At 59.3% G+C, this 20,663-nt stretch overlaps 1 protein-coding gene across 1 annotated transcript in view; it reads right to left on the bottom strand.

Moving 5' to 3' along the window:
- The window catches only part of SORCS2 (sortilin related VPS10 domain containing receptor 2), a 197,171-nt gene that overhangs the window by 117,932 nt on the left and 58,576 nt on the right, over positions 1-20,663 (bottom strand). Inside the window, exon 5 of the mRNA XM_045289462.1 lies at positions 4,705-4,772. Coding sequence (XP_045145397.1) covers positions 4,705-4,772 — 68 coding nt within the window. The remainder of the gene's footprint in view (positions 1-4,704; positions 4,773-20,663) is intronic.

The raw sequence follows: 20,663 nt of genomic DNA, 5'->3' as shown, positions 1-20,663 counted from the left end.
TCCCCGTCCTTCAACATTACCAAGCAGGGACTGGTGGCTCCTGGGGCATGTCCACGTCTAGGACCATCCAGCTGGGCTTCCTGTGCTGGGATATGGAGTCTTTGCTGGCACCTGAGACCTCTGTAGGGATTAGGGGTCTTTATAGGGAACCGGGGTCCTTACAGGAGGACCTGAGATCTTCCTAAGGGGACCTGGAGTCTCTGCAGGATGTGGGGTCTTTATAGCAACCAAGGGGTCTCTGTAGAAATAGAGGGTCTTCGTAGGGAGACCTAGGGTCTTTGTAGGAGCCTGGGGTCTCTATAGGGGTGTAGGGTCTTTGTAGAAGGACCTGGGGTCTCTGCAGGGACGCAGCTTGGATATTAGTCTGACAGCCACAGGAAGCCATTGTTTCCAAGCGGCCCACCCTCCTGCTTCTCAAAGTGGGGTCACCGGGCCAGCAGCATCTCTGTCCCACCTCGGGCCCTAGAACCACAAGGGGCATGCTGGTCAGCATGTGGTCCCCAGACGGGCAGCAACATCCTCTCCCAGGACTTGCTGGAAGCATGGCATCTCATCAGAAGGTGGCTTTAATGAGCTCTGGGCTCTGGGCCTGCTCCCGGCAGACAGTGCAGCCCGGGGGCAGACACTGGTACTTGAGAGGGGGAACTGCCTCACTCTGTATGAAGCCGGGTGCGCACGTGGTCTGTGAGCACAGACGGCTGTATGGTGGCGGCCTGGGGACTGGGCCAGGAGAAGCAGATGGAAGCCTGGGTGAGCCGGTCCCTGGGCTTGGATGGGGGGAGGGCGCTGGCAACCACACGGCCCGTTCAGTGCAAGACAACTAAGATCCTCTGGCTGCCCAAAGCCAGCGCCTCTGTAAAGGCCGTACCTGTCATCAGCCAGGTAAACATCGGCACCTGGGGCCTGAAATTGCTCTATCGAGTCCAGCAGTGTGTGTCCCTCCAAGTCCCTGCGTCACGTGTTGGCCGATCTCACAGTGGCTGCACTGTGTTCGATCGTCCCTAATCTTGGGGGCCCATAGGCCGTGAGCAGTGAGTGGGGAAGACCACAGAACAGAGCCTTCGAGGAGGGTGCTGGAGAAGACGTGCAGGGACCACGGGCAGCTGGGAGGGCACACAGGTCTACCTGGAGGACGTGCAGTCAGGCTGCACCTCCAAGGGGGGCGGGAGAGTCCATCTCAAACACCCTGGGCATGTGGCAGGACCGTCCCGTCCCTGCAGGAGGACATCACGCCTGACCAAGGGAGGCGAACTGGGCTCAAACACAATCATTATGAGGGTGGGACGAGGCCTGGTGGTGCTGTCCCTGGGGTGGGGTGGCTGTGGGTCGGCACTGACCCAAAGGTCCCTTCCAACAACACGGGGTTTCTACGAGCTGGACTCGATGGGACAGCAGCAGCACCACCGACACCGCATCCACACTGCACCCCTCACAGAGGGCCGCCACGCACGCACGCTGAGAAGCCCTGATGGCCAGGGTGCTTCGCAGCCCGCAGGGTCCACAGAGCCTCCTTGGAAGGCTCCCAGGGGCAGCGACAAGATGAGGCTGGCGCAGGCTGGGCGTGGGGGTCGCTCAGAGGGCAACCCACAGAGGGGGGCTGTGCACGAGCGGGAGGCCCTTGCGGGACGGACCCTGTGCTGGTGGATGTGGGGCCTCAGAAGTGCACTTCCAGCACCTGTTCACGCCATCTCCCATGAGCTCTGGGGGCATGGCTACAGGAAGTGCTGCCACCAAGGAGGGCCGAGGCTAGGAGGAGACGGTCCTGGCATAGCCCGTTCCAGCCTGTCTGTCACCAAGCCGAGGAGCGAGTGAGGGGGGGCCGTGGTGACTGGGCTCTGTTTCGGGGTCGCCCTTAAAGGCACCATCCAGACCACAGCCTCCCACGGTACAGACCAAGCTACGAGGCCCCAAGGAGGCGCAGGGAACCCCTGGAAGCAGTTCTAAGAAGGTGTCTTTGCCCAGAACCAGAAGACAAGGATTTAAACCCCTGTCCCAGGGCTGTCCAAGGTCGGCCCCCACGCCCCCCAGGGTGAGCACCGGCCTCGCCACTGGGGTCTCTCCTCAGGGAGCTCCGCAGGGAGAGCTACTTCTAGGTAAGGGCTGGAAACTCCATCTTGTTGGAAAGAGAATTTAGGCTGTAAGCAGGGAGATCCACACGGGGGCGCCCTAGAACAGGGTGGTCCCTCACCCTATAGGACTTTGCTATGGGGGGGCGGGGCAGAGAACAAACGGAGAGAGCGCTGTGAGGGTCTATGGGGGGAGGGACAATCTGGGACAGACCTGACCCCGGAGAGGCCAGAGGCAGCATGGCCCTGTCGGGAGCCTGATGGAGCTCCCAGTCCCCACCTGGGGAGACGAAATGTTCCTGCCCTCAGGGACACTGAGCTTCTGCTCTGGTAGCACCAGGGATGAAGCACCCCTCAGACCGCACTGACTGGGGAGATGGACCCCCCCAGCCCCACGGACAGTGTCCCTGCTCCCTATTCTCAGTCTCTCAGGAACGGCCCCCACAGAGGGGCCCAGAGTATGGGCAGTGCTCCAGCCCACCACCCTCCTCAGGAGACTTCTCCCTCAGCCAGGGTAGAGTTCGCAGCCTTCCTGCACCCTCCCCCTGGCTCCAGGAGCACCGGAGCATGGAGTCTTGGTACTGAAACCAATCCCAGAGAGAAGCAGGAGAGTGCTCCCATTCCCGAGGAAATGGGAGGGAGGGAGCCTTGGAAGAGCAGGCTGTCAGGGCAGCAGCCCCGCCCCTCATTGCTGTGTGCGGGGTGGGGTCTTTGCCCGACAGGGGCCAGTAGGGACTCTTAACTCAGAGACCAGAGACGGACACGTGGTCTCCGGGAATGGGGGCTCTGCTGGGCTCCCGGGAGGACAGGCAGCCACAGGAGCAGGGCCCATCCCTGGGGCCTCAGGCCGGACAGAGAAGCGGGGAAGAGCGTGGCCTGGGACTTTCAAGTGAACCTTGCCCCCTGTGGTTAGCCCCCCTCAGCCCCCCAACGGAGAGACCAAGCCCAGAGCCCAGGAGGTGAGTCCGGCTCACTGCGGTCCTGGGACAGGGCAGACTGGGCCTCCCATAGTGTCCGTCTGTCCGTCCTTCCGTATACCTGCAGGGAAGCAGCCAACCATGCGGGCAGCAGCCCTGTGCTCAACCCGCTGCATCCCTCTCTGTCCACGTGTGTCAGCGTGTACGGCCACACATGACCGACATTCCGTACATGTGACACCTACTGCCATCACGGCCATTCCGACTCAGTCACCCTCCACAGGGCCTGCGAGGCTTCGCGCCTTCCCAGGAGCAGAGAGGGTCTGGGCCTTGCCGTCAGCAGTCCACGGCTCACCCAGCTGGGCCGCCGGGGCTGCTGTCCACACACCGCACACGCATGCACACTCGCGTGCACACACGCAGAGGTAGATAGGCAGGTGAGAGGTGATAGGCAAGTACCACTCCTACATAACCACCGTGGGGGCAGCCAGGACCGGGGAGGCCCTTCACTCTGTGTACGTGGGGTCGCGACCAGGACAGAGAGAAGTAAGCAGGCACTGGAGCTGCTACCAGCAGTCCGCAGTTCAAAACCACCAGGCGCTCCATAGCAGAAAGATGAGACTTTCTCCTTCCACGAAGAGTTCATCTCAGAAACCCCCAGGGGCCGTTCCCGCCGGTCGTTCAGGGTGGCTCTGAGTGCAGTGAGTTAGGTAGATAAGTGTGTGCGCGCGCGCACGTGAGCTGCAGAAAGTTCAAGGGACAATGGAATGAAAAGATCATGGAATTTCCCCAGGAACCTTCTGGAGCTCCCGGTGAATTTGTGGGTGCTGTGGTTGGTGGCAGTGCCCGGTGCCGTCGAGCAGCTGGTGTGTAACAGAGGGAACCAGCGCCCGGTCAGTCCTGGGCCAGTCTCCCCTCTTTGCTGTTTGAGCCCATGGTTGCAGCCGCTGTGTGGCTGAGCCCTGCCCACCAGCCTGCAGACCTGTCTCTGCCTTTGAGGAAGGGAGGCGGAGCCAGGGAGAAGAGCCAACAGACACCACGTTCATGGGGGGGGGAGCTGGGAGACCCATACACGCCCGAAGCCCCAACCCCCGGGGAAGGCCTGTCACCCCTCAACCCCAACATTCTCCGCAGTGGAGACTGGCCGCCTGTGCAGACCTCAGACCCTGGACAGGAAGGTCCCCCACCACGTCCGAGCCCGCTTCCCTGGAAGCCCAGCAGAGCCAGACCCCGCCCTCTGCCCCAGCCACTTCTGAGGGGAGCGTCAGGGGGTCTTGGCAAGAATCAGGTCCGAGCCCAGAGTACACCCACCAGGGTGGGCTGTCCGGGGGTGGGGTGGGGGGTGGGGGCGGCACTGGTCTGAAACAGAGTCACAGCAGCACCCTGCCGCGCACAAACACACACCCCAGCCCTCTGCCCCCTCGGGCCTCCGCACAAAGGGCCACCCCTCCCCCTCCTCTGGCCCTCTGTTTGCCGGGCGCTCCCTCGGCTGGCGGCCCAGCTGCGGAGGGTACACGCGCCTTTGGGGGCCTCTGGGCGACGCATCTCAAGTCCAAGCACAAACAGCGATTGTGCGCTGACCTACATTCCCCAGCAGGAGCAGCGCTGCCGCCCCCTCCCCTTCCTGCCCCCCTCCTCCGGGGGAAAGGGAAGGAGGTGGATGGGAAGACTGGCAGTTTCCGAGCGGCTGGCCAGTGAGCTCCCCTGCCCTGCTGACTCACCGCCACAGCGAGCTCTCCAGCACCTTCCCCATATCCGCGTGGTAGTACTTGGTCAGGATCAGGATGACCTGTGGGTCGGAAAGAAAAAGGTCGACGTCAGAAGAAGAAGGGGCCCACAGGTGGAGGGAGGTCGGAGGGGCCCACCCCCAGCAATTAGGGCCCTTCAAATAGGGGCCCACCCCCACCCCGCTTGTCCCAGCAGGGGTGCCTGGAGGAGCGCCCAGGCGCAGAGGCTGGGAAGAAAGGCCTGACTCCCTGCATGTGAAAACCAGCCGGGAGGACACGGTGGGGCCTTGGTGAGGGCCCCGGCACACAGGGCGGAGGGGACTAAGAACACACCAGACGGCAGCACGTCCTCTGTGTGCACGGGTCCTGGGGGGCCCCGTGAATGAGGGGGGCTCCTCCTAGGCCTCACTTGTCAACTACTCATCAGAACAAGCGATCCGGCCAGAGTGCTCCTCAGAGGCAAGGATGGGAGACTTGGTCTCACGTACTTGGGACAAGCTGTCCCTGGAGAAGATAAAGTGGGGGGCAGTGGAAAGAGGCAGGCCCTGGAGGAGCGGCATGGACACAGTGGCTGCCTCACCGCGCTCGGGCACAGGCACCGTTGTGGGGACGCGCGGGTCACTGGGAGTTGGAACTGGCTCGGAGGCACCTACGAACAGCAACACCAGGCCTCACCCAGGAGTCTCCTGGGAGTCTCTGAGCCACCGTGCCCCAAAACACCCTGCCCCTCAGGAGGACGCCAGGGGCAGCACACCCGAGGGACCTGGCCAGGAGCTGCCACAGGTGGAGAGGGACACAAATCAGCCCAGGCAGCCTGGAAGACCAGCCACAGGGCCAGCGAGGTGGCATCCTGGAGTGACCAGAGGCTGGATGCAGGTCCTCAGGACAAACCCCCCACAGTGTGGTCACTCCTCCAGGGTGGGAGCGCAGGTGGCAGTGGGAGGACACCCATAAACCATGGGGACCCCCCACAGTGTGGTCACTCCTCCAGGGTGGGAGCGCAGGTGGTAGTGGGAGGACACCCATAAACCATGGGAACAAGCCCTCCCCACACACAGCTGTCTCCACAGCGGGCCTGTGGGGAGCTGCACGGTGGGTAGAAAGGAAGCGTCAGTCTGTCCCTGTCCCTGCCACTGTCATTGGCACATGGAGTCAGGCCCAATCTGCGTGACCCATGCACAATGGGGCAATCAAATGTTCTCCCCCCGTCATGCAAACCCCCAGACTCACTGCCACAGGGCCAGTGCTGACTTGGCGCAGCCCCCGGGGTTCCCAAGACTGTGACTGCAGGAGTAGAAGCCCAGTCTCCGCCCGTGGAGCTGCTGGTGGTTTTGAACTGCCGACCATGCCGACTGCAGCCCAGGGCATCAAGGTTTGCTTGGTGGCACTGTGGGGTAAGCACTGGGCTGCTGAGCAAACGGTTGGAGGTTCAAACCCAGTAGCGGCTCCAAGGGAAGAAGATGAGGCTGCCATGCCAGCAAGGCTCACAGAGGCCCCAGGGCTGCTCTGCTCCGTGGCTCTGGGTCAGTGCCCGTGTGGGCTTGAGGGGTGTGGCCAAGGCCACCAGCAATGACCTCCGTAAAAAAAAGGTCAAAAACAGCTGATTCCGACTCCTGGGGTCACCAAGGCTCCAGGGGTCTATTTCTCACAGGATGGTCTTTGATGGGCGGTGCCGAGACCGGGCCCGACTCTCAGCAGCCCCAGTGCCATGGCATCAACTGCACAATCCATCCCGTGTGCCCACTGTGGCAGCCCACCTCCGAGGGCCTTCTTGTGTCTCAGCCCCTCTACTTGACCAGGCACGATGCCCTTCCCTGGGGCCGGGACCCTCTGGGACTCACTTAAAGGCTCTTGCAAACCCAAGGGGGGCAGACGCCATGGAAACAGAAAGCATGGCTGCCTGGCCAGTGGGTACAGGGGGCTTCCTGTGGCCCCTCGGCCTGGCCAGTGGGTACAACAGGCCAGTGGTGGCCCCTTGGCCTTGGCCTGGGCTGCTCCCAGGATATCACATTCCATTCCGCTCCCCACCAGCCAAGAGGCTCCGGACACTCCGGTTGCCATGGGGACATCCGGAGGCCAGCCAGAACATCCCAGCCCCAGCCCCTCAAGCCCTGGTCCCTATGGCAGCTGATGGCCTGGGCAGTTTGGGGTCCCCGCCCTGGGGCAGCCCCTCTGACCACAGCTGCTGCAGGTTAGAGAAGGGGGATACCAGGGAGGGGGTGCAGCCGGCAGGAAGGCACCCTGTGAAGCCATTGGTGACTAAGCCACAGGCAGTCCGGAGCAAAGGGCTCCGCCCGGCTCTGAACAAAGCACCCACCCCCATCTGCCGCAGACTACAGGCCAGGAGGTGGGTATTTTTAACCTATTGATTTATATTTTATCATCTTCCGGCTCCCAGAGGCCGCAGGAACCAGAGCAAGACAGCTGGGAGGACCTCAAAGTCTGTCTCATGCGTGACAGCTGGTGGGGGGAGGCCGACCCGTAGCTTGACTGCCCAGCACAGGCTCAGGGCAGCCACTGGCAGCCTCAGGGGTGGGGGCAGGGCAGCAGAGCTGGGGCAGACCCCATGCCCAGCACTGGGAACTGAGGTTCTCACTACAAGAGCCTCGGGGGCTCCCAGCCCAGACTGGGAAGAGTCTTCCTGTACCTTCTCCCCCGCCGCACCACGGCCCCTGTCTGGCTTCCCACCCCCACTCTCTCCCAGAAGCTGCTCCACAAGGGCTGCAGCCCCCGATGTGGAAGAGAACCCGGCTGACAGCCCTGAGGGCAGACAGGAGGGGCTCGGGGGCTCTGACAGCCAGTCTCTATGTGGCTGAGGCTGGTCCCCAAAGCACCAGGCCTGTTCCCTCCCCACCTGCCCACCCACAAACATGCCAGCCACAGTGGGGTGACCACCTGCCCCTTCCTTTGAGAAGCCCTCCTGATTTCTTCCAGCCCTCACAGCCCTCTGAGCTCCCAGAGGGTTCTGTCCCATGAGGGGTGGAGCCCCTGTCAAGCTGCCCTTCACACTGCCCGCCCTTCAGACCAAACTGTCCTTCGCAATCAGAGGGCCAGGCCACCCTCTGCCCTCAGTGAAGGACAGCAAGGCTGCAGCTGTGCCAGTGAGCCCGGGCACCGTGAGCCCAGGAGAGGGCTCCTGGGGGTGACTGGCATTGGAGTGGGGGCATCTGGCCTGGCAGAGCAGCCCATTGGGAGGAGCTTGGGCAAAGGAGGCAGCTAAATCTGAGGGTCAGTGGGTCACACATTTGGAGGCCCAGTGGTGGCCACAGGGCCCCCTGTTCACCCTGACAACATGGCCCAGCCTTAGTGACCTGCATGGAGTACTGGCCTTTTGACCCTAGCTGTCAAAAACAAAATGGACACCGTGATGCTCCCTCGCTCACTAGCCGGCATTAGTGAGTGGGAAGGGACTCGCCAGCACTGATGATGGGGCAGCAGGTGGTCCCGGCACGAATGATGCATTCAGGAGGAACTGTGTCCCGTCCTCCACCAGGACTGCCCTGAAGTCACTCTCTGTGAGGGATAATCTCTGCACACCCACACGCAGGTCCACAGCGGCCCTGGAGGCACAAGACTGGTGCACTGGGTGCTGTCAGCAAGGTCAGCAGTTTGAAACTACCAGCTGATCTTTGAGAGAAAGATGGGGCTTTCTCCTCCTGTAAAGAGTTAACAATCTCAGAAGCCCACGGGGGTTTCCCAGGAGGGCCAAGGAAACCCTCGTCCCAAAAGGTCTCGGCTACGAGTCAGCAGTGAGTGTGGCTTCTCTTTAGTGAGTGAGGGAGCCCAGTGCACACAGCCACTCAAACCAGGGATGAAGAAATTGAACAATTCCACCAGCTTGCTCAGGCTGAAATGGATCCAACATAAATCGAGATGTACTGATTCTCTGGCAAACGCAGCGTAAGCCACAGCTGTGATGCCCAGGCCCCCCCACCCCACCTCCAGGGGAGGAGCTGGAGCACCTGCAGATGGAGGTCAAAGTCTTGCATTCAGCACGGGTCAGCAGTGGGCAAGTCTGCTGCCCAAGGCTCCTCAGGCGGGCACTCCGAGGAGTTAGAGGCGCCTGACCCAGGCCAGTCTTTCCAGGCCACAGTCCTCTGTGCAGGAAGGCTGGACGAGTCAGAGAAACTCGGGGAGGATCGATGCCTTCCAGTGACCACGTTGGCAGAGGGTACTGGCGGTGCCGGACAGCCACGAGAACAAACAAACCCATGCCGGAGGAAGCGGCCGGCTGCTCCTGGGACGTGAGGATGGTGGGACCGTCTCTCACACTCGGGATGTGTTGTCAGGAGAGACCAGTCCCTGGAGACAGACATCATGTTGGGAAAGTGGAGGAGAGGGCCTTCGAGGGGGACTGACACGGGGGCCGCAGCAACGGGCTCAAACCTCACAACCATCGTGAGGCTGTCTCAGGACCTGGGGGGCGGGTTGAGTTCTGCTGTACACGGGGTCCCTGGTACCTCACAACGACAGCACCTCATCTTTGGGGGTACTATGCAACCTGCGGACATTGAAACGTGCAAGGCAGAACCCTGTCCGAGAAGAACACCCGGTCTTTTCCACACAAACGGGAAAGCGTGCAGGAGAGCGAGGCGGATGGTCCAGTTCCGGCTCTGGCAGGCTTCACTCTTGTTGCTCACTGCAGGCATGAGGTCCAGCACAGGCTCAGCATGCGGGAGCTGCAGACTGGGCTCCAGAATCAGGGCTCCCTCAGCTGCCCTGGGCTCCCCAGCCCCACAGAGGGCCCCGGGAAGGAGGGACACACTGGGGGCTCCTGGACAGCAGCAGGACATGGGCTCCCCAGCCCCACAGAGGGCCCCGGGAAGGAGGGACACACGGGGCTCCTGGACAGCAGCAGGACATGGGCTCCCCAGGACCCAACGCCTCTTACCCACAACCCACACCACCCCCGTTTCTGCTTCCGGAACTGTCAGAGTCCCAGTCTCGCGTTGTGGGGTGCTGAGGGCTCGCCGAACCCAGGCCTCTCAACGAGACCCTCTTGTGTGCCCGAAACTCAATGTTTAAACAGCATCGAGAGCCAGGCTGGGAAGGAACGAGCCCCATCAGTCAAGACCTGTCAGCGGAAAATAAACGCACGCGCATTACCGATCTGTGGAAATTGCATTTTTACATCCAATCTGTGGAAGAGCTAATGTGTGAGTTGATAGGTAGCTCTGGGCACACCGTTCCACCCCAGCCGCCCTTTAAACTATTATTTACTCTCCATTCCTCCTGACCCGATGAGATTTCCATTTCACCCATCACTCCTCCTTAATAGGCACGGGCGAGTCAGCGCTTTAGCCAGTTTGGGGGGTTCCTTGTGGGCCGCACCCTGGGACATCTACCTGGGAGCGCGGGGGTGGTTCAGATCTATCTGTGGCCATGAAGGGTCACTGGAGTCGCAGTGACACTGTGACGTTGGGGCTGCCAGGCGGCTGGCAACAAGGAAAGTGCCCTGGGTGTCTCCAAGAAGGCGGGAGCGAGCTGCTGTTTCTTTCTCTTTTTTTTATCATTTTATGAGGGGCTCATACAACTCTTATCACAATCCACACACACATCAATTGTGTAAAGCGCATTTGTACATTCATTGCCCTCATCGTTCTCAAAACATTTTCTCTCCACTTAAACCCCCGGTATTAGGTCCTCATTTTTCCCCTCCCTCCCCTCTCCCCCCTCCCTCATGAGCCCTTGATAATTTATAAATTGTTATTTTGTCATATCTTGCCCTGTCCGACGTCTCCCTTCACCCACTTTTCGGTTGTCCGTCCCCCAGGGAGGAGGTCACACATAGTTCCTTTTAATTGTTTTTTTCTTTCCTACCCACTCTCCCTCTACCCTCCCAGTATCGCCACTCACACCACTGGTCCTGTAGGGATCATCCGCCCTGGGTTCCCTGTATTTCCAGTTCCTATCTGTACCAGTGTACATTCTCTGGTCTAGCCAGACTTGCAAGGTCGAATTCCAGTCATGGTAGTGGGGGTGGGGAGGAACATTTAGGAACTAGAGGAAAGTTGTATTTTTCATCATTGTTACAGTGAGCTGCTGTTTCTAAAGCAGAAGTCTTTCCCCAGCTCCGGCCGCCCCCTCCCTCAACACCAGCCCCAGCCAGCCAGCCATATGCTCCCTCCTTCCAAGAATCTCCCTTTGGCGGGTGGGCGAAGTGTCACTCTGCAGGGGGCAGGAGGGTGTGGGCAGAGAGAGAGAGAAACCGGTGCTGCTCCAGCTGAGAGCCAGCCCTCGGCCCCTGGCCCCGACAGATGTCCCTCGACCCTCACAGAACCCAGACTGGGGGTCTGGGTTACCCCCTCACCTCCTCAGACCAGCTCCCTGGGGTCTTACTCAGGGATCTCTAGAGAAGAGGCACAGAGGGAGAGGAGGGCTAAGCCAGGGTCTGTGAGTCAGGTGATCTGCGCACCGTCTGGAGGCAGAGCCCGGAGCCCCCCACCCTACAAACACCCCTTGTCAACTGATGGATCCCATTACAGTCCCTGACACTGAGGAAGGCAGTGGCAATTGCACTGTGGAAAGTAATTACATTGCATTATGGAAAGTGCTTACATCATGTTACATTGTGGAAGGTAGTTACATTACATTGTGTGACTTTGTGTTATGCTAGGAAACATCCCATTCTGGTAAGAAGCTACATTGTGCTATGTTGTGTTACATTGTGGAAGGTAATTACATTACATTGTGTGACTTTGTGTTATGCTAGGAAACATCCCATTCTGGTAAGAAGCTACATTGTGTTATGTTGTGTTACATTGTGGAAGGTAATTACATTACATTGTGTGACTTTGTGTTATGCTAGGAAACATCCCATTCTGGTAAGAAGCTACACTGTGTTATGTTGTGTTACATTGTCACATTGTGCTATGTGTTGTTCCCTACATGACACTGTATCTATCACATCCGGGCGGGTGCATCTGCTACACGGCCCAGAGTTGAGCAGTGTCACTAAGTTATGTCGGGGAACAGCAACCAGACTGTGTTTGGCCAAAACACCGATACCAGAGCCTCGCCAGCGGACACATAGGAGGAACCGTGACACTGGCGTCTGGGGGTAAGGCCTGTGGGCTGAAATCCAGTTTGGGAGGAAGCTTCTGGTAGCCCATCAGAATTCCAGGTTTCGTTTCTGGACCCCACCCCCTCAGAAAGACTATCCCAGCCTCCAGCTCCCCAGGCCCCCTCTCCACCAAACAACGGTTGGTTTGTCCAAGGAGGCTCAGCGGGCTTTCTCCTGTGGCTTCTGAGCAGCAGGCTGGTGGTGGTAGCCCCAGAGTGCAGCAGGACCATCTGGATTCCCCAGCAGGGCAAGTGGCCCTGTCCATGCCCCACCCCTCTCGGGCTCACTCTCAGGGAGTGCAACCATGGCCCAGGGGACAGACCCACCACTGGGCCTCCAAATGTGTGACCCCACTGACCCTCAGATTTAGCTGCCTCCTTTGCCCAAGCTCCTCCCAATGGGCTGCTCTCCCAGGCCAGATGCCCCCACTCCAATACCAGTCATCCCCAGGAACCCTCTCCTGGGCTCACGGTGCCCGGACTCACTGGCACAGCTGCAAACCAAGCAAACCAAGAAGTGGGCCCCTCATTCCTGTATGCACAAAGACCTGCCTCTGAAGGGGCATCCACAGGGGAAAGGGAGTCCTCAGTGGCCACCAAGGACAGGGTCCAGGGAGGGCCTCGGGACAGGGTCAGTCCAGGAGAGGCCCTCAGGGACAATGGACACAAGGGTAAGACGCAAGATGAAAAGCATCACGGCCAACCAGGGTGGTCTTGGTAAGCAGGACCCCGGATGGAGACGTCTCTGAAGGCAGACCCCCAGATGGAAGCTATGGGTGTCCACACAGCCTCACTTCCGGGCGGACACACTGCCCAAGACAGCTCCCATCTCTCTTGCCCAGTGCTGCCCAAGGAGATGCCCACCTTCCCCCTGGATGGCGGGCTACAGTACAGAAGGTTTGGGAACCTCCGCTCTAACCCCGCCCTGAGGAGTTAATCCCCCCTTCTTCAATTTCCACCGAGGGAGAAAAACGGGCTTTCCGCTCCCGCAAACAGCTCAGCCTCGGACACCCACAAGGGCAGTGCGACCCCGTCCCACGGGGCCGCTGAGAGGCAGGACGGACTCGCTGACACCACGTCAGCACCGCAGCCGTCACAGCCCGCAGGACCCAGACCCGGCTGTTTCCACACCGTTTGGGCAGCCAAAGGAGGCAAGGGCGGCCGGCGCCGGACCTGCAGGGCTCCTGTCGACTGTGCCCCGTGGGTTGCTGTGAGCCGAGTGGCTGGGCCACACCTGAGCAACTCTGCCACCACGCCAAGACGTGGCAGCCTCGGGGGTCATGTGTCTCGATGTTCTGTGAACCTAGGGACGCGTGAGGGGCAGGATCAATCGATCGATGGAGCCCCCGGGGGTGGAGCTAGGATTCCCCAAAGGGGTTCTCACAGAGGTTCTCTGCCCGGAAGGGACAGGAAGGGACACATCTGGCCTGCTCCTCACTGCGTAGTTTTCAATCTCCTCCTAACGTCTTCCCAGCAAGCCCCTCAGATCATCTCACGACCCTCTGGAATGAAACGAATGGACAGTGGTTGCCATGGTTTCTGCACTGGCCTCTCTGCCTCCACCTGGACTGTCCCGGCAAACCTTTGTCTGAATGCCCCATGGAGACCAAGACTGCGCGAGTGTGTGTACGTGTGTGTGTGACTGAGAGAGCCCCTGTGCCCCACTGACCGCAGACGTGTGAGTGTGTTTTGTTTGGAATAAACTTGTGGGAGCCCTGATGGCGTAGAGGTTATGTGTTGGGCTGCTCACCACAAGGTCAGCAATTCGAAACCACCAGCCGCTCCTCGGGAGAAAGACAGAGCTTCCTACTTCCCTGAAGTTACCGTCTCAGGAACTCAGGGCACTTCTGCCCTGTCCTACAGGGTGGACTCGATGACCTTGAGTTTGTTTTTCTTCTCTGTTTATTTCTTGTCAAGCACAAACTGTAATCCCAGCAGTGGCGTTGTTTCACTTTGTGTGTGTGTGTGTGTGTGTGTGTGTGTGTGTGTGTGTGTGTGTGTGTGTGTGTGTGTGTAATTATGGTTATACGGTCTGCACTACTAACCTTGGCCATCCTTGGGCGGGTTTGACCTCTCTGGGGTCTCCTACAAGGAAACAGACAACCACTATCCTTATCAGAAGGGAGTGGGCCCTACTTGTTGTGGGATAAACAGTGGTGTCTGCTTGGTCTAGATGGCTACTCCTGATGACCTCCAAGTGTATAGTCATTCGCAAGCAGCTAAATTTGGCATATATTTGGGGGAGACAACTTGGGAGAAGTCCTTCTGTTTCCCATAGGCCTGCTGGTGCTGCCCTCCGTGGTGCCCCAGGTCTCTGTGAGGCAGACCCGACTCTGTAGCACTAACAAGAGGATTGTGCAGCAATACTTTCTGACCGCCCCTCAGGAAATTACAGAGCAGGTGCATGGCAACCACTATCAGAGACAAGGGAGTGCGACCGGGGCACCGAGCAGGGATGGAGAAGCTGCGGCCAGGGCCTTCTCCCAGAATGAGAGCAGGCCTTCCACTGGCACTGGGGTCCTACACACAGATGTCCAGCCTCCTGGCCAGCAGGGAAGAAAACCGAGGGTCCCAAAGGCCTCCCTGCACTTGCAGTAGTCTGTTACAGCAGACCCAGAGTGGAATGGACCAGGGTGGCCTGAGTTTGACTCGCAAGGACCTCTAGGTGACCCCGTCTCCTAGAGGGGCTGGGGAAGATCCAAGGGGCCGAGAGAAATGCCTGTGCAAAGGCATGGAGGCAGGGGCACCCCATGAGCACATCACAGCCACCAGCCTGCGCCAGGAGAAGCTATGCAGGAGGAGGCAGCAGAGGGCTGGTCTCACTGCGGGTGCATGGCCACAGCGCCTCTGTCCTGCCCCATCTGTGGCTTATCAAAGTCCCGGGTGGTGCATGGCACTCAGCTCTCAGTTTACTGTGGAAGCCTTGTCTGGGAACATGTGCACCCACATGTGCTCGTATACACCACACACAGACACAGGGCATCTTCTGGGTCATGGAAACAGAAGCATGTGGGAGATTTTTCAGGGAATATGTGCACCCACAGACATACCACACACACATACACACCACATACACAGACATGCACATCACATACACAGACACATACCATACACATATACACACCACACACACCACACATACACACACGCCATACAGACACACATACCACATACACCAGACAGATAAACACACAGACACACATATCACACACAGACACAGACACACACATACCACACACACCACATAGACATACACCACATACAGACACACATACCACACAGACACACGCACACAGCACACACATGCACACACACACCACATACACAGACATGCACATCACATACACAGACACATACCATACACATACATATCACACACACAACACATACACACACGCCATACAGACACACATACCACACACACCAGACAGATAAACACAGAGACACACATATCACACACAGACACAGACACACGCACACAGCACACGCATGCACACCACACACGGTGGAAGGGTGGGCCTGGACACCAAGGCTGATGGATCCCCAGCCCTCCCGGGCAGGACAGGCAGGAGGCGGCCCAGGCTCCAGGATCACGGTGCCGCCAGGAAGCCCTGTGTCACACACAACCCCACTCACGGCCACAGCCATGACACAGTCCTGTCACCCTGCTGTACCATCCACCGACCGCCCAGCTGCCCGGGCAGAGGGAGGGCTGCCTTCCAAGCCAGGGCGGGCGGGAGGGGGCACCCAGCTGCCCTCACACCAGGCGACACGCCACGCCAATTAGGGCCCATAGGGGACGAGCAGGGCTAATGACATGGCATGTGGCATAACTGTGCCAGCCACCAAGACAGGCGCCCTCAGCCTCAGAGGAGAAGTGGACGTGACCCTGATAACCCATTGGGCAGGAGGTCCACTGGGTCCCCCTCAGCTGGCTCCTGGCTGCTGGTCAGCAGGGTGGACCAAGCTCACCTCCCGTTTGTCACAAGCCACAGCACCTCGCTCCGGGGACAGCTCTGTGGCCCTAAATGAAACAAGCGAATTCTTCCAACAAACACTTCTCAGTGGCCATGCATGTGATGCAGAGGGCACGGCCGAGCTAAACCGCCACCCGAGACGCCCGGCCCAGCAGCACCACAAGGAGGTGCGAGCAGACGCTTTGCACAGAACACCTTCCTGTTTGTCTGTCTGTCTGCTTCCTCCAGGACATTCTTGCTCTTTGTTGGGACTGAACTGCACCCCTCCCCCCAAAGACCCCTGGCGGAGACAAGGGGCATCCGCAGCACAGCTCTGGGTATGCGACGTTTCCTTCTGATGCACGGGGGTCTCTGTGGGGCAGAACCAGCCCCACGGGCCCCGACACCCACCCCTATCAATGTGATCAGGAGCCTACATGAGGCTGCCCTAGACGCGCAGGGCCTGACCTTATGAGGGCGTCTGTGCCGGGGGGCATGGAGACAGGGACAGGCCCGGGAAATGTACAAGCCTCTGGAGACCTGGAAGGCGCAGGGCTCCAGGAGCTTAAAGAGGCAGGCTGGACCGTGCCCCTGCCAACCCCTGCTAGTCTGAGCTACAACCTCCCCACCGCCCCACCGCACCCCAACACCCAACCTGTCCCTGCAGACCCAGTGCAGAGGCACGGCAGCTGAGGACATATTTGCAGGGCAGAGTCGCCCTGGGCTGTGGGGCCGTGGTGGGGGTGGGCATCTTCGGAGTCGGCAGCAGTCTGGGCCCCTGCAGGGTCTGTGGGATTGGCACCCAGAGTGCTCCCGAGAGGCAAGGATGGTGAGACTCTGCCTCGCGTGCTTTGGACATGCCGTCAGGAGAGCCCCGTCCCTGGAGAAGGGCGCCCTGCTGGGTAAAAAGAAGGGGCGGAGGGCCCTCGAGGAGATGGGCGGACACCGTGGCTGTAACAGTGGGCAGGACAATGGTGAGGGTGGCCTGGACTGGGTGGTGCTTTGTTCTATGGGACAACAAGTCACTATGACTGAGAAGCAACTTGACTACACCTGACGACACCCCCATCACTCACAGGGATGGTCACCAAGCCTCTCTTCCACAGAGCCACTGAGGTGGGGGGCGGATTACCTGCTTCTGGTGAGCAGCCAAGGCTTAACCATTGAACCACCAGGCTCCCTTTGGCAGGAAGAGGATCCTGGACGTGGTTGGGGGGTGGGGCGGAGTTGGTGGGGCCACCCACCTCCCAGACTCATGCAGCCTGCCTCTGAGTTGTGTTTATAAAGATGTAGCTGCCCTGAGTCACGGGGTGATGTCATGGGTGGGGGACATGGCAGGGACATCCCCAACCCAGGGAGCATGCAGGGGTAAGGTGGAAGCCTGCAGGCAGAGTGGGGAGTGAAAAGGGGTTTCTCTCTCAATGGCTGGAGTGGGGACCGCTCAGGTACAGAACTGGACCCAGCCAGGTGGCACCAATGAGCCAAGGGCTCTGCCCACAACATGGGCATCACTCAGAGAAACCAAAGCTCTGCCGACCGCAGTCCCATGGGACAGGTGCTCTCCGCCACCCCGGGGGCAGCCAGGAGTTGGAACTGCTCAGTGAAGAGCATGCCCTCCCCACGGTCCTCAGGGGGCTTTTTCAGACATAGATGGCCAGGCCTTTCTCCCACAGCACAGCTGGGTGGACTCTGAGCGCCTTCTCTAGTGGTGCTGTCCAGGGACAGGCTTGGGTACCGGCGGCCACTGGCAGCCCACTGCACGCACCTGGCCAGCACCCAGGAGGTGTAGGTCTCACAGCCCCAAGGTGTGTCGAAGGGTGGCCTCTCAGGCAGGGGCTGTAGCTTTCACCAAGCTCCCGCTGCCAGGTGTCAATGCCACTCACAGCGAACTGGCAGGGCAGGGTAGGACTGGGCTGTGAGTCTCTGAGGCCAGCACTCTTTTTTTTTTTTTTTTTTACTTTATTTTATTTTATTTCTTAAACATTTTATTAGGGGCTCATACAACTGTTATCACAATCCATACACACATCAATTGTGTAAAGCGCATTTGTACATCATTCTCAAAACATTTTCTCTCCACTCAAACCCCCGACATTAGGTCCTCATTTTTTTTCCCTCCCTCCCCACTCCCCCCTCCCTCATGAGCCCTTGATAGTTTATAAATGGGTATTTTGTTATATCTTGCCCTGCCCGACGTCTCCCTTCACCCACTTTTCGGTTGTCTGTCCCCCAGGGAGGAGGTCACACACAGTTCCTTGTAATCGGTTCCCTCTTTCCTACCCATTCTCCCTTTACCCTCCCTGTTTCGCCACTCACACCAGTGGTCCTGTAGGGCTCATCCGCCCTGGATTCCCTGGATTTTCAGTTCCTATCTGTACCAGTGTACCTCCTCTGGTCTAGCCAGACTTGCAAGGTCGAATTCGAGTCATGGTAGTGGGAGCGGGGGAGGCTGTCACTCTTTGTGAAGTAGAAAGCCCCACCTTTCTCCCACAGAGAGGCTGATGGTTTTGAACTGCTGACCTTGCAGCTCACAGCCCAGCATGTGATCACTGTGCTAGCAGGCCTCCTAGCTGGAATCCAGCCCCCCAGGTCTCGCAGGCTGGGGGAAACCACTCAGTACCTGGAAGCCCCCACCTCCTCCTGTACTGAGGGGGCTTAGGGACACAGTCTGTGGGGAGGGGTGGAAATGCGAACCCCACGAAACACCTCAGAACTAGCGGGCCAGTGCCAGAACTCAGGATCCAGCATGACCTACAGAAAGGCACAAGCGGGCCACCACGCCGGCAGGGCCTGGCCAGCACCTGCCCCACCAGAATCTCGTCGGCTTCCAGGTTCGTAAGGCCCAGGCCACCACACCGCCGGGTCTCGCTGCCCAGGCCCCCATGTGGCTGACCGGGCGCTCTCAGCAGGAACCTGGGAAACGTGGCTGCGGGCCTGAGGGAGTCCCTGCCTCGCCCCAGTGTCAGGAGCTAGGGGCGGTCCTCAGGACTCAGCCTGGTCTGTGGGTGCTAGCCACTCGCCTATGAGCACAGACACCGGCTCATGAACTGAAATTGCTTCCTGCATAATCTCCTTAATGACGAGATACGATCGCGCCTGACAGTGTGAATGCATCGCTCAAGGGAAACAGGAATGCATGACAGTGAAGAGCTTACCGAGGCTAATTTGCCGTCTTGTGTAGCTGCTGCACACTGATTTTGTGGTTTCAACACACAGCACTTGGATCTTGGAGGAAGTGGGGCGGCATCCCGCACCCCTCAGGGGGACGGGGCAAGGCCTGAGGTTTGGAGTCACCAGGGGGCTCCCTAGCTTTGTCGCTTTGGACACTGGTTAAGCCTCACAGGCCTCTAAACAGCCATCTACAGAGACGGACGGAGGGACGGACGGAAGGGAGAATGCATGAATGATGGATAAATGGACGGGTGGATGGATGGATGGGTGGTGGGTGGAAGGATGGGTGGATGATGGATGGATGGTAGATTCGTGGTAGGTGGAAGGATGGAAGGATGGAAGGATGGATGGATGGATAGATGGATGGACGGACGGACGGACGGTGGATGGATGGGGGGATGGGTGGATAGAAGGGTGGCCAAATGGATAATGATGAGTGGATGGGTGAGTAGATGAATGGATTGGAAGATAAGTGTTCATTACAGCCCTCTTCCTGATAGCCAGAAGGTGGACAACCAACCCACGTCCATCAAAAGAAAGATGGCCACACCAAGTGAGGTGCACCCACACAACGGGGGACCACACAGCCCATCTTGTGGCAGCCACTGCAACCCTGGTGAGCGCTGGAAGAAGCTACTGAGATCACCATGCCAGTCCCAAAAGGGCAAGCCCCACCTGGCCTCGCTGATGTGAACCGACAGACAGACCAGTGGCTACCTGCTCACCGTGCAGGGAGGCATGGGCTTATATGCTCGGGGTGAGGGGTTATGCCACTGACCGGGAAGGGGTAGGGTGTGAAGGCTGGCCATAGTACGTGTGGATCTCACACGTGGGAAATGTTGAACTCGCGTGTGTTTTGCTGCCCATATTCTTGTCATGGGTTCTTAAACGCTGTGTGTAGACCCTTCCCCGGGGAAGCAGCATGCCCCCAAAACCTCACACCACACCCCAGCTAGCTTGGGCTGGACCCAGAGGACTTCCCGGAGGAGTGAGTGGACAGGAATCACTGGTGAAAGGCCGGAGTGAGGGGGACATCAGTGGGAGGTTTCACTACTGCCAACACGTGCAGCCAGGGACCCCTGTCCCACGTCAGCAGACACCCCTCCACACGGAGCCCGGGGACAGGACATCACCCCCACCTGTGCATCCTGTCCTCCTGAGACGGGCACAGCCTCTCCTCCCACAGCTCCCTGCGCTGCTCACAGCCAGGGCCTGCAGGCAGGGCTTGCTCCAGCTGCTCCAGCAGCGAGGGAGTTCTCCTGGCTGGAGCTGACACCACGTCTGCCCTCTGCCCCTCTGCCCGAGTGCTGGGTGGGAGCCAGGGGGCGGCAAATGTGTCCTGACGGCTTCCTGTGAGGGTCTTCCTCGTCCATCCTCCTTGACCTGCCTGCGGCCTGGGGAGCTGGGCAGAGGGGCCCCCCTGCCCGAGGGGACCAAGGACACTGTCCTGAGTAAGACGCTCAGTGGCCTGGGCCGGTCTACCAGGAGTCAAAGGCCCCATGCCCAGCAGCCTTGACCGCAGTGCTGGGACCCTGCTCCTGTCACCTGGAGGTGGGCCCCACACGCTGAAGGGGCACGGGGCTGGAGGGGAGGGGCTCAGAGCCATAACCAGCCAGGGCTCAGACTGTCCCTGCCCATCCCCCCTGCAGCCAGGATTAATTAAATGGTTTCAAACTGTGATAGAGGCTCCCCATAAAGTATTTCAACATTAATGTTTCAAGGATAAATGAGAGCATTAAAATTCTATGGCTAAGGGACGGGCGG

Source organism: Echinops telfairi, unplaced genomic scaffold (genome assembly GCF_000313985.2).
Source record: "Echinops telfairi isolate 266 unplaced genomic scaffold, ASM31398v2 ScPeMD7_28;HRSCAF=97, whole genome shotgun sequence".
Taxonomy (NCBI): Eukaryota; Metazoa; Chordata; class Mammalia; order Afrosoricida; family Tenrecidae; genus Echinops; species Echinops telfairi.
This window is presented reverse-complemented; position numbering and strand designations above follow the sequence as displayed.